This window comes from Rhinoraja longicauda, chromosome 5, assembly GCF_053455715.1.
Source record: "Rhinoraja longicauda isolate Sanriku21f chromosome 5, sRhiLon1.1, whole genome shotgun sequence".
Lineage (NCBI taxonomy): Eukaryota > Metazoa > Chordata > Chondrichthyes > Rajiformes > Arhynchobatidae > Rhinoraja > Rhinoraja longicauda.
The window spans coordinates 66,109,577-66,124,520 of NC_135957.1; the positions used below are offsets into that span (position 1 = coordinate 66,109,577).

General features: G+C 41.9%; 1 protein-coding gene across 1 annotated transcript in view; it reads right to left on the reverse strand.

The window, feature by feature from the left end:
* Positions 1-8,158: 8,158 nt before the first annotated feature.
* Positions 8,159-14,944, reverse strand: part of faxcb (failed axon connections homolog, metaxin like GST domain containing b) — a 61,927-nt gene continuing 55,141 nt past the window's right edge. Inside the window, exon 6 of the mRNA XM_078399695.1 lies at positions 8,159-11,358. Within this exon, the coding sequence (XP_078255821.1) occupies positions 11,060-11,358 (299 nt within the window). The 3' untranslated portion in view covers positions 8,159-11,059. The remainder of the gene's footprint in view (positions 11,359-14,944) is intronic.

Genomic DNA, 14,944 nt, shown 5'->3' on the forward strand with positions numbered 1-14,944 from the left:
GGTTGGCGCCTGCCAAACAAGATCTATAATGATTAGCATTCAAAAGATCAACATGCAATTATAATTGCTGAAGCTACGAATGTTTGTTTACTTCAAAATGCAGCAGAAATCAACGGCACAGATTTTGTAATTTTCCCCACTGCTTCTGCAAAATTTGCAATTTGATGAGTTCTTGCAGCTTCCTTTAAAGCTTACCTGCTTTTGCAGTCAAAATAATAGCAAGTTAACCTGAAATGATATCTCATCATTTTGAGATTGGTAGTTTAACGCTAAACCAAATCCACCAAATCCACCCAAAACTTCATCCTCCCAGTATCCACCTCCCCTCACATCCGGAATCTTGGAATCATCTTTGATCAAACCCTCTCCTTCGACAAACACATCAAACACATTACAAAGACAGCCTTCTTCCACCTCAAAAACATTGCCCGTCTCTGTCCATCCCTCTCCTTCACAGCTGCAGAAACCCTCATCCACGCCTTCATCACCTCCCGTCTGGACTACTGCAACAGCCTCCTCTATGGCTCACCCTCAAAAATCATCAGTAAACTTCAATACATTCAAAACTCCGCTGCCCGTCTACTCACCCACTCCCCGATCCGTGACCATATCACCCCCGTCCTTTACAAACTCCACTGGCTCCCCATCCCCCAGAGAATCCAGTACAAAATCCTCCTCATGACCTACAAAGCCCTCCATAACCTGGCCCCATCCTACCTGACTGACCTCCTCCACAGGCACACTCCCACCTGCACCCTCCGCTCTGCTGCTGCCAATCTCCTGTTCCCCCCCATCCGGACCAAACTCAGATCCTGGAGGGACAGGGCTTTCTCCATCGCTGCTCCCACCCTATGGAACTCACTACCCCAAACCGTCAGAGACTCCTCCTCACTCACCACATTCAAAACATCACTGAAGTCTCACCTCTTCAGCACTGCCTTCAACCACTGAAGGTCACCTCACCTTCTGTCTCCTTTCTCTGTTCGTTTACTTATTTATCTATTTATTCACTTCTCTATGTTCTAGAAATCCCTGTAAAGCGTCTTTGAGTGTTTGAAAAGCGCTATATAAATGTAATGCATTATTATTATTATTATTAAACAACCAAACTGAAACTTCAAAATAACTATTACAATTGTAGAGCATTTCAATGCGATCTCACTTTCACTTTCCTTATTTCCCTTGTTATACCTGATTTTGTGTTGAATTCATATACTCCACATTTCCTTGGTTAAGAAAACACATGGTAACTTGTCATAAGTTGGAGCAGAATTGGGCCATTCGATCCATCGAGTAATCAGCTTGAATTCACATATTCCACATTACCTTGGTTAAAGAAACAAATGGCAGCTTGTATTGTCATGGGAGCAGAATTAGGCCATTCGGCAGATCTAGTCCTGTTTAATCAGCTCACTGATGTCAGTTTTCTTTCTCTGCACCATTATCAACTAGCCTAAACTCTTTAGATTCTGGAGTAGTTCCTGAGGATTGGAGGGTAACTAATGTAACCCCACTTTTCAAAAAGGGAGGGAGAGAGAAAACGGGGAATTACAGACCAGTTAGTCTAACATCGGTAGTGGGGAAAATGCTAGAGTCAGTTATTAAAGATGGGATAGCAGCACATTTGGAAAGTGGTGAAATCATTGGACAAAGTCAGCATGGATTTATGAAAGGTAAATCATGTCTGACGAATCTTATAGAATTTTTCGAGGATGTAACTAGTAGAGTGGATAAGGGAGAACCAGTGGATGTGTTATATCTGGACTTCCAGAAGGCTTTCGACAAGGTCCCACATAAGAGATTAGTATGCAAACTTAAAGCACACGGTATTGTGGGTTCAGTATTGATGTGGATAGAGAACTGGCTGGCAGATAGGAAGCAAAGAGTAGGAATAAATGGGTCCTTTTCAGAATGTCAGGCAGTGACTAGTGGGTGTACCGTGTACGCAAGGCTCAGTGCTGGGACCCCAGCTATTTACAATATATATTAATGATTTGGACGAGGGAATTGAATGCAACATCTCCAAGTTTGCGGATGACATGAAGCTGGGGGGCAGTGTTAGCTGTGAGGAGGATGCTAGGAGGCTGCAAGGTGACTAGGATAGGTTAGGTATAATGTGGATAAATGTGAGGTTATCCACTTTGGTGGCAAGAACAGGAAAGCAGACTATTATCTGAATGGTGGCCGATTAGGAAAAGGGGAGATGCAACGAGACCTGGGTGTCGTGGTACACCAGTCATTGATAGTAGGCATGCAGGTGCAGGAGGCCGTGAAGAAAGCGAATGGTATGTTAGCATTCATAGCAAAAGGATTTGAGTATAGGAGCAGGTAGGTTCTACTGCAGATATACAGGGCATTGGTGAGACCACACCTGGAGTATTGCGTACAGTTTTGGTCTCCTAATCTGAGGAAAGACATTCTTGCCATAGAGGAAGTACAGAGAAGGTTCAACAGATTGATTCCTGGGATGGCAGGACTTTCATATGAAGAAAGACTGGATAGACTCGGCTTGTACTCGCTGGAATTTAGAAGATTGAGGGGGGATCTTATAGAAACTTACAAAATTCTTAAGGGGTTGGACAGGCTGGATGCAAGAAGATTGTTCCCGATGTTGGGGAAGTCCAGAACAAGGGGTCACAGTTTAAGGATAAGGGGGAAGTCATTTAGAACCGAGATGAGAACGTTTTTTTTCACACAGAGAGTGGTGAATCTGTGGAATTCTCTGCCACAGAAGGTAGTTGAGGCCAGTTAATTGGCTATATTTAAGAGGGAGTTAGATGTGGCCCTTGTGGCTCAAGGGATCAGGGGGTATGGAGAGAATGCAGGTACAGGATACTGAGTTGGATGATCAGCCATGATCATATTGAATGGTGGTGCGGGCTCGAAGGGCCGAATGGCCTACTCCTGCACCTACTTTCTATGTTTCTATGTTTGTAAATGTAATTCTGGGCAACAGTAAATTCCATCAAGTGCTGAACTACAACAAAATCTGGGCCACGTTGTGAAATGTTATGGTGTTTAATTTGCCAAATAATTTGAAGCTTCACATGATTTGTACAGTAAATGCCAACATTTATTTAAAAAATAGCCTTGCATCAGGATGTTAAGGGTACTATGGTAGAATTCAAAGAGCTCATATATAGGTGCATTTGAACCACTATAAAAACACTTCCCTGTGTTTTGGGGAATTCTGCACACAGCAGTTATTAGTACTTGATCCATGAGTAACAATGTCATGTTTAATTGGGCGCCACAGCGATGCAGTTGGTAGAACAGCTGCCTCACAGCACCAGAGCCCCTGGGTTCGATCCTGACCTTGGATGCTATCAGTATGAAGTTTGCACATTCTCCCAATGAACGTATGGGTTTCCTCCGGGTGATTTGGTTTCCTCTCAACCCAAAGACGTGCAATTTTGTTGGTTAATTGCAGAAAAAAAAATCCCCCCACTAAGGTGCAGGGAGTGAAAGAAAAAGGAGGGTAACATGGATATAGTGTAAATGGGTGATCAATCGTTGGCAGGGACTCGATGTGCTGAAGGACCTGTTTCCATGGCATATCTCTGAACTAAATTGAAACCGATCTCCTGGTACTAAACTAATCTCCTGGAGAAAACTCCCCAAGTCAATAATAATGGGTATGGAATCAAACAATGGACAAACGGTATCCAGTTTCTCACCCTTTCCAGCGACAACGCATATTTCGAGATTACTGTTGCAATATTAACACACAAACATTTAATGTACTGAACATTCTTTTGTCTTTAAAATAACTAGTTAACGGTTACATAAAAATAGAGACCGAGAGAAATGGCAAACATTCATCCAACAATAAGAATATGAAATGCTGGAAACAGTCAGCAAGACAGGCAGCACTTTTGGAAAGAGGAACAAAGCTGACATATAAGGTTGAAGAAATAGCGATCAATTCAACTGAAGTGAGTAAGATGAGTGGAAAAATCAAAATGGTGAATGTCATATTAACAGTTTGCAATGAATGGGTCCGAATAGGTAATAAGCTATCAGAGTGAGGCCAAATGCAAATTGGAGGAACAGCAGCTCATATTTCGCTTGAGCAACTTGCAACCTAGCAGTATGACTTTTGATTTCTCGAACTTCAAGTAACCCTTGCTTTCCCTCTCTCTCCGTCCCTCCCCTACCCTAGTTCTCTGACTAGTTTCACTGTCCTCCGGATTGATTTTAAATTGTATTCCTCGCTGTTACCTTCCTCTCAGCCAACAATGAACCATTCTATAAACAATAGACAATAGACAATAGGCGCAGGAGTAGGCCATTCAGCCCTTCTCCCCAGCACCGCCATTCAATGCGATCATGGCTGATCACTCTCAATCAGTACCCCGTTCCTGCCTTCTCCCCATACCCCCTCACTCTGCTATCCTTAAGAGCTCTATCCAGCTCTCTCTTGAAAGCATCCAACGAACTGGCCTCCACTGCCTTCTGAGGCAGAGAATTCCACACCTTCACCATTCTCTGACTGAAAAAGTTCTTCCTCATCTCCGTTCTAAATGGCCTACCCCTTATTCTTAAACTGTGGCCCCTTGTTCTGGACTCCCCCAACATTGGGAACATGTTTCCTGCCTCTAATGTGTCCAATCCCCTAATTATCTTATATGTTTCAATAAGATCCCCCCTCATCCTTCTAAATTCCAGTGTATACAAGCCCAATCGCACCAGCCTTTCAACTATATTTCCTAGATCATCGTTTGCTTTGACCTATCATTTTCACACCTTACACTTCCATATTTATAGTTTCCCTCTCCCCTGATAGTTCCCTGAAGGTCTCGATCCAAAACATCACCCTTTCCTTCTTTCCAGAGATTCTGCCTGTCCCGCTGAGTTACTCCAGCATTTTGTGTCTATCTCCGGTAATAAGCCAGATGGATTGGTAATTCTGGAGACAGGTGAAAGGGCTCACGTGGGTGAGAATTTGTGGCCAACAAAATGGGCACAAAGGCAGAGCCAGTGCAAGGATAATTCCAAATTAAGTCAGATTCACAATTCATTAAGATGGGGATGTAGGGAGGCGAAGCTGAGTCCTCTGCTGAAGACTACTATCAGGCAGTGGCAGATCAAAAAATAGGAAATAGTGAAAACACAGCAGGTGATAGAACTCGAGACAGGGATGGGCTCAGAGGGAAGTGAAAGCAGTGAAAGATCTTTATGGGTAATAGAATTCAAAAAATTTTGAAGTCTGCTATCTTTGACATCAAAAAGGAAGAAAGTCATTTGATGCAGCATTGAATGTGAAGGAGACTAACTGGGAATTGGGCACTATCACGGCTTTGAGATAGATAAGTGCTGTTGCAGAGAAAGGTCATGAGCCATCATGTACTGATGCACAGCATGGATCTAAGAATGCAATGAGAACAAGGTTTCAAGAAACACTGGCATGAAAACAGGATCCTCAGTGGGTCCAAATTGTGCAGGATGGAATTTTTGAGATTGAATTCAAGCTGGAAACATTTGCAAAGGGAAGTGATGTAACTGTGGCAGTTAGCATCATATCAAAGACACCAAGGGCAACCAAAACCACTCAAAGCAAAAGGGGCAGATAGAAGCCCTGTTGGAGAGCAAAACAGAATCACCCAAAGACTGGTGGAGAAATGGCAATGAATTCAACAGTCAATGAAAATCAAAAAAACAACTTATTTTCTCCCTTTTCCAGTTTTGACCCAAGTCTTGACCTGAAGTATTCCATTTTCCTTTTCACAGACACTACCTGATCTACTGAGTGTTTCCAGCATTTTACGGTATGTTTTTATTTCAGATTTGCAGCATTTTTTATTTTAATTCACCCAACAATATCAGCAAATCTAATTTCTTGTTTAAAAAAAATCATTTTTCCCTCCATCCCGGAGGGTGGATATGATCTCTTTCCTGGGGATTAGGGATATCACCATGAAATTCACAACAATGCCTCCATTTAATATGATTCTCCTGTATTGGTTAAATCTAAATGTGGTAAGAAATGATCACTTATATTTTGTCCCATTCTAAGAATCAAAGCAGTTTCTCAATTATAGTGTCCTTATCTCGGGCTGGGTTGCAACATTGATATGATCTTAAGGTGAATATTAAGAATTATTGCAAGAGCAGAAAGCTTGCGGCTTGGCTGGTGGTAGAGGCTGGATCATTAGAAGTACTTAAAGTGGGGGTGAATATATCGCAGAATGAAGAGGTAAGGAGAAATAACACAGAGGAGGAGTTGGGGCCAGCATAGATCACCATGATCATATTAAATGGTGGGGATAGGCTTGAAGGGCCTCATGCCTGGCTCCTGCTCCCTTGTGCATTCTTGTGTGAGATCTCCCAGCGTCCAGCATCCTGTGCCCAGCCAGGCATCACCTCAAAGTAGATTATCTGTTCATGTATCCGTTCATGTATCACGTGGTTGTTTGTGGTTGTCTGCATTCTAACAGTGATTGTGAACTCATTCCGAATATCCTGAGGTTCTCAAGCCACTATGTTTGTGGGTGGCATGGTGGCACAGCGGTAGAATTGCTGCCTTATGGCGCCAGTAGACCCAGGTTCGATCCTGACTACGGGTGCTGTCTGTATGGAGTTTGTATGTTCTCCCCGTGACCGCATGGGTTTTCTCTGAGATCTTCAGTTTCCTCCCACATTTCAAAGACGTACAGTTTGCAGGTTAATTGGCTTGGTATAGATGTAAATTGTCCCTAATGTGTGCAGGATGGTGTTAATGTGCAGAGGTCGCTGGTCGGTGTGGATTCAGTGGGCTGAGGGGCTTGTTTCCGCACTGTATCACTAAACTAAACTGGATGGTTATTAGGAAGAAATTTGGATTGTGAGGATTTTTAGAGGCAAATTTCTTGGGTGCTACAAGTGTTGTCGGAGTACTATAGCAACAACCGTAGTTCAAGGAGAGGAGAGACAGGAAGACAGTGGGAGAGCTGGGAAGGGGGTGGGGAAAGAGGGGGACAGAGGAACTATCTGAAGTTAGAGACGTCAATGTTCATACCGCTGGGGTGTAAACTGCCCAAGCGAAATATGAGATGCTGTTCCTCCAATTTGCGCTGGGCCTCACTATGACAATGGAGGAGGCCCATGACAGAAAGGTCAGACTGGGAGTGGGAGGGGGAGTTGAAGCCCGCCCCCTCCCCTGGCATCAGACTGAAGAAGGGTCTCGACCCTCAACGTCACCCATTCCTTCTCTCCTGACCCGCTGAGTTACTCCAGCATTTTGTGTCTACTCCCCATAATTCAAGCACACACATGCTGAGGTGAATGATGTACCGGACCACATATTGATGAGGGTAATAACATTCATGCAGCCTTCTAGAAGTGCACAGAGCAGACATTTACAAAAAGTTGCTAATTTATTTTGCTCCAAACATCATTCTCTCACAGTTTTTCAACAGGAGGTGCCCCGCCCCACCAAGCCCTTTGCCAGCTTCTTTAAGTGGATCATGTTCCATTTACAAATTCAGGAATTGATTTCTTTTAGCCAAACATTCTGCAAGGGTTTGGTGCATCTCGAGGGGGTGGTGTGCTCGTACTACAATAATGTTTCCTGACGCTTCTGTGCAAATAATTGTTTGCATTCGTGGATGCACGAGTAGCCAGTCCCCATGAAGCACAGCCTGACTTAAAGAAACAGCAGAGGACACAAAAAGGAAAACAAGCGCTGGAAGAGGAAGAGGAAGAGTATGGTGACAAGAGTATTCAGTAGGAGTACATACCTAGCTCTGGCAGCAGATATCAAGGCAGTTACACCTTAATCTTTCCAGACTGGAATTGGAAATAATTGCCTTGTTTTACAGTTTGCCATTAGAAACATAGAAAATAGGTGCAGGAGTAGGCCATTCGGCCCTTCGAGCCTGCACCGCCATTCAATGTGATCATGGCTGATTATCCAGCTCAGTAGCCTGTACCTGCCTTCTCTCCATACCCCCTGATCCCTTTAGCAAAAAGGGCCACATCTAACTCCCTCTTAAATATAGCCAATGAACTGGCCTCAACTACCTTCTGTGGCAGAGAATTCCACAGACTCACCACTCTCTGTGTGAAGAAATGTTTTCTCATCTCGGTCCTAAAAGACTTCCCCCTTATCCTTAAGCTGTGACCCCTGGTTCTGGACTCCCCCAACATCGGGAACAATCTTCCCGCATCTAGCCTCTCCAACCCCTTAAGAATTTTATATGTTTCTATAAGATCCCCCCTCAGTCTTCTAAATTCCAGCGAGTACAAGCCCAGTCTATCCAGTCTTTCCTCATATGTAAGTCCCGCCATCCCAGGGATCAATCTGATGAACCTTCTCTGTACTCCCTCTAAGGCAAGAACGTCTTTCCTCAGGTTAGGAGACCAAAACTGCACACAATACTCCAGGTGCGGTCTCACCAAGGCCCTGTACAACTGCAGCAGAACCTCCCTGCTCCTAAACACAAATCCTCTTGCTATGAATGCCAACATACCATTCGCTTTCTTCACTGCCTGCTGCACCTGCATGCTTGCTTTCAATGACTGGTGCACCATGACACCCAGGTCACGTTGCATCTCCCCTTCTCCCAATCGGTCACCATTCAGGTAATACTCTGCTTTCCTGTTCTTGCCGCCAAAGTGGATAACCGCACATTTCTTTGTCATGCACAAATGTGACTGAGACCCTCCAATGAAAGGAAGCTGACTACATTTCATTTAGAAAAAGGCGAAGTGCTGGTGCAACTCAGCGGGTCATGCATTATCCCAGGAGAACATGGTAGATGACGTTTCTGGTCAGGACCCTTCTTCAGACTAAAACGTCACCAATCCATGTGCTCCAGAAATGCTGCCTGACCTGCTGAGTTGCCCTTGCACTTTATGTCTCTTTTTCTTTGTAAATGAGCATTTGCAGTTCCTTCATAAGACCATAAGATCATGTGATAGGAGCAGAATTGGGCCATTCAGCCCATCAAGTCTACTCCGCCATTCAATCATGGCTGATCTATCTCTCCCTCCTAAATCCATTCTCCTGCCTTCTCCCCATACCGTCTGACACCTGTATTAATCAAGAATCTATCTATTTCTGCCTTAAATATATTCACTGACTTGGCCTCCACAACCTTCTGTGGCAATTCACCACCCACTGACTAAAGAAATTTCTCCTCATCTCCCTCCTAAAAGAACGTCCTTTAATTCTGAGGCTATGACCTGTAGTTCTAGACTCTCCCACTAGTGGAAACATCCTCTCCATCCACTCTATCCAAGTCTTTCACTATTCTGTACGTTTCAATGAGGTCCCCCCCTCATTCTTCTAAACTCCAGCAAGTACAGGCCCAGTGCCGACAAACGCTCATCATATGTTAACCTACTCATTCCTGGGATCATTCTTGTAAACCTCCTCTGGACCCACTCTTTGTTTAAACATTTCATTTAACCCTCTATCAGAACCAAGAAGAACTCTCTCTGGCTTTGTGGTTGTAGCAAATTAGAAAGGTTAATGCCAGCTAACCTGGGAGGAGTCATGATGTCTTCATTCCACACCAGCTAAAGGTGTGCAACCAGCAGATGGCTATCTGGATGAAGACAAGTATCTGCTACCACACTCATAACCGTGCTGCAATCAAAACCGTGCTGCCACACCAATGTCTGATGGTCTCCAATGAGGTAGATAGTAGTTCAGGACTGCTCCCTACCAATAACTAGAGAACAGTCCTGAGCTACTACCTCATTGGAGACTCTCAGACTATCTTTAATCAGACTTTACTGGACTTAATTGTACACTAAACATTATTCACCGTATTCCATTCATCATGTATTTGTTCATTGCGAATGGCTCGATTGTAATCATGTATTGTCTTTCCACTGACTGGTTAGCACGCAACAAAGGTTTTTCACTGTACCTTGGTGCATGTGACAAAAAACTAAACCCAAACTCAAACTCTGATGTCAAAAAGCAGTATTGAAACAATTGTCTCACTTTAAAGTTTACACTTTGCATCCAAGACCTTTCGTATTGGAACCAAAATGTTAAATATTTCTCTTTCCACGGATTCTACTTGACCTGCTGAGTGTTCATGGCATTTTTGATTTTATTTCAGATTTCCAGCATCTGCGGCAGTTTTTATAAATGTTATTTATGATCCTTACTCTAATTTTTGAAAACTTTCCAACTGGAGCTTCCATTTTCCCTTTTTATCCAACTCAATTTAATTTGAGCAATTCCTCATCTAAAAAAATAATGGAGGCAATTGCTACAGTGTATGAATCTGCCAACTATTTGACTAATTATCTTCAAAACCTCCCCTTGCCAAGTCACACTTAGTAGAAAGAAAATATATCAAGGAGATTCAAACCAACTATTAATATAAGTTTACAACCACACTGTTTACCATCAGTTTCACACACTGGCACATTGTGTAAAAGCAACACAATTTAAATATATAAAGTTCCAAGAAAGTAATCCCACATAATATTGTTTCATCAATTCACAAGTGATCCTGGTTGATAAGTACATATATCATTTAAGTACACTTCTGCTATCCATGCACCCTAAAGAAAACTGCCTCACTGAATTGGCATTTGTATATCTGTGATTAAATACTTTACTTTCACCTTTAACGCAGCACATAAACTTGCGTATGTGGCCTTCCATAACAAAGTCTTTCACAACCTTACACTGAAGGCCTTATTTATACTGTGATGGACTATAACTAGCACTGAAAATAAGTTTTTATGATATGCCTAGATGTATGTAGTTTTGGAAACGCCTAAAATTAATGAAGGAGAAGCTTTTTTATGCAGGAGAGTTGTAAAGAACTGCAGTATCAAAATCTGATGCATTAGGTACATGGGCCATCCCACTACCCAGTAAAAATTATGATTGAATGTACCGTTTGAGTAGCATATACATCAGTTAAGTACTATACATATAGAGGAGAAGACTTTACTGGTGTAAAGGAGCTTCTTGGTTATTGTAACTGGCAATGATTTCACATTGGTCTGAATGACAATACTTGTACTGAGTGATTCCTAGTGAACTCCAGAGTACATCGGTTTTACCGCTTAAAGTGCAGAATACACAATGACGTTTCTTTAGCACGTTTCATTTGACCAGCTCGTTATCTGTGCACTCGTCCATTTCCACGTCTGAATCAAAGAGTGAATGGCCTGTATAATCAGTGTCTGGAGTTTGTGAATAGGAAACGCTGTTCTCAGTTAACTCCTCATCAAATGTTTCCGTGCGAGAGTACAAACTGAAATCTTGGAGTGGTGTGGGAGTCAAACTATCTTCACTTGTTTCGTCTTCATTACTGTACGAAGCATCGTCGATCTCTTCCGTCCATTCAGGCCAGAACTTCCTCTTAATTCTCTCGCAATACATCGCAAGATTAACCAGCTCATCTGAAAGAAAAGGATTAAAAAGATGGACCATTGGAAACAGACTCTGAATATATTTCCAGTAGCAGGTTTGCAAAAATAATATAATTATTCACTATTGTATGTAGAACATTTGATGTAGATTATTATGTTTGTCGGACATCAAGGAATCACAGGGTTACTACCACAAAGAAGGTGGTTATTCATCCCATGGAATACATGCTGCTCTGTCCCCATTACCCTCCCAGTTATTTTCCTTTCAGTCTTTCTGATCAATATTCTCCTTTAGTTCCCTGTTAAAAACCCTGATTGTCTGAGTTTCCACTATCCTTGCAAGTAATGAGTTTGCGATCACAACTACTCTCTGCCTCAAAAACATTCTTCTTGGTGTCATGGGGAGAAGGCAGGAGAATGGGGTTGAGAGGGAAAGATAGATAGATCACCCATGATTGAATGGCGGTGTAGACTCGATGGGCTGATTCTGCTCCTATGACTTATGAACTATCCTCCTTTAGGTGGGTTTCTGTAAGTTTATAATAGAAGAACAAGCAATATAGAAGGTAGACACAAAAAGCTGGAGTAACTCAGCGGGTCAGGCAGCATCTCTGTAGAGAAGGAATGGATGACATTTCAGGCCGAGAACCGTCTTCAGACGTAGAAGATATTCTTCAGATATAGAAGGGATATATTGACACTGAGCTAAAACAAATGTACAAAAGCAAAACATTATAAATTCTTGAAATGTGAAATTAAAGCAGATAGGATTGTTATTATTCTGCATGTCATTCAGCACCTGTAAAGAAAGAAACAGTTAATGTTACAGTCGAATTACCGATCATCAGTTATATTTGCTGGTGCAATGGAAAGAAGAAAATATTTTACAATGTTGATTGTTCTTCCCCTGCTTTTCAGTTCCATAGAGTCATGGTGTCACCCAGCACAGAGTGGGAGTTTTCAGGCAACCGTAGTCAGGATATTGTAGAAACAAGTAACTGCAGATGCTGATTTACAAAAAAAGACAAAGTACTAGAGTAACTCAGCAGGTCAGGCAGCATCTCTGGAGAACATGCATAGGTGACAATTCAGGTCAGGACCCTTTAGACCAAAAGGGTCCCAATCTGAAAAGTCACCTACCCATGTTCCCACGACATGCTGCCTGACCTGCTGAAGTATGCCAGCACATTGTCTCATCCTCAATATATTGTTGTTTCTCCCTCCTTTCAACTGCTGATCATTTTAGAATCACAAGCCTTATTCAATAAAAGAAACATTGTGCAGCATGCACTACACCAGTAGCACATCACCTGCAGAATTGGAGCTAAGGCAAACACTAATTTCATTTCTTGCTCTTTCCCCACAGCCCAGCAATACTTTGGTTCCTCACTGGAGATGTCATTTATAAATCTGTAGGCTAAAAGATCTCAGAAGGATATTGTCAAAAGGGTGAGATTAAGTAGGGTGGGAGGAGGCTCTTTTAGACCATAAATGTGTCAGTTTAAACTAATTGCACTAAGTACCTTATGTCAGAGTAATACTTTCTATGTTTCCTAGTACAGTGCCCTTCATAATGTTTGGGACAAAGATCCATCATTTATTTATTTGCCTCTGTACTCAACAATTTCAGATTTGTAATAGAAAAAAATCACATGTGGTTAAAGTGCACATTGTCAGATTTTATACATTTTGGTTTCACCATGTAGAAGTTACAGCAGTGTTTATACAGTCCCCCCATTTCAGGGCACCATAATGTTTGGGACGCAGCAATGTCATGTAAATTATCGTAGTCATGTTTAGTATTTTGTTGCATATCCTTTGCATGCAATGACTGCTTGAAGTCTGCGATTCATAGACATCACCAGTTGCTGGGTGCCTTCTCTGGTGATGCTCTGCCAGGCCTGTATTATAGCCATCTTTAGCTTATGCTTGTTTTGAGGGCTAGTCCCCTTCAGTTATCTCTTCAGCATATAAAAGGCATGCTCAATTGGGTTCAGATCGGGTAATTGACTTGGCCACTCAAGAATTGACCATTTTTAAGTTTTGAAAAATTCCTTTGGTGCTTTAACAGTATGTTTGGGATCATTGTCTTGCTGTAGAATGAACCGCTGGCCAATGAGTTTTGAGGCATTTGTTTGAACTTGAGCAGATAGGATGTGTCTATACACCTCAGAATTCAAATTATGCTGCTACTACCAGCAGTTGTATCATCAATGAAGATAAGTGAGCCAGTACCTTCAGCAGCCATACATGCCCAGACCATAACACCCCCACCACCGTGTTTCACAGATGAGGTGGTATGCTTTGGATCTTGGGCAGTTCCTTCTCTCCCCCATACTTTGCTCTTGCCATTACTCTGATATAAGTTAATCTTCATCTCATCTGTCTACTAGACTTTCTTCCAGAACTGTGGTTGATCTTTTAAGTATTTCTTGACAAACTGTAACCCGGCCATCCTATTTTTGTGACTAACCAGTGGTTTGTATCTTGCAGTGTAGCCTCTGTATTTATGTTCATGAAGTCTTCTGCAGACAGTGGTCATTGACAAATCCACACCTGACTCCTGAAGAGTGTTTCTGATCTGTCAGACAGGTGTTTGAGGATTTTTCTTTATTATAGAGAGAATTCTTCTGTCATCAGCTGTGGAGGTCTTCCTTGGCCCGCCAGTCCCTTTACGATTAGTGAGCTCATCAGTGCTCTCTTTCTTTATAATGATGTTCCAAACAGTTGATTTTGGTAAGCCTAAGGTTTGGCTGATGTCTCTAACAGTTTTATTCTTGTTTCTCAGTCTCATAATGGCTTTGACTTTCATTGGCACAACTTTGGTCCTCATGTTGATAAACATCATCCAAAGGTGATGGAAAGACTGGAGGAAAGACTAGGTGCCAAGAGCTCTCTTATAGCTGCATTAAGGAGGTATTTAAACACACCTGAGCACTTACAAATGCCTGTGAAGTCATGTGTCCCAATCATTATGGTGCCCTGAAATGGAGGGACTATGTATAAACACTGCTGTAATTTCTACATGGTGAAACCAAAATGTATAAAAAACGGCCTTTAATAAAATCTGACAATGTGCACTTTAACCACATGCCATTTTTTTTCTATTGCAGATCTCAATTTGTGGAGTGCAAAGACAAATAAATAAATGATGGGTCTTTGGCCCAAACATTATGGAGGGCACTGGACATATTCTAGGTCTCCTTTTAAGAAGGAGAAATAAGCAGTGGCAAAAATATTCCAAAGTTTCACAGTCTTCTTCTAAATCAAGATTTCAGGAAATCCTTGCACAACAATGGGATTCTAAATAAATGTTTTTATACAAAATCACTATTTAACCGATACTAATTGCTTATTAAATGAACAGATTACAAATAGTTTTAAAGCTCATATTTTTATTTATATTGCCTAAGGGGAACAAAAATTCTCACACATATTCCTTTTCATATTGGTTACATCATGTCCACATGAGTATACATCCGAAATATGTGTGGTTTCAGGGTCTTATTACTAGCTTGAAACATAAAATAATGTCAATTATGTTTTTGTGCAAACTAAACAATTTATAAAACCAATTATAAATGTAGACATTATATAAATAAAAATTATAAATACA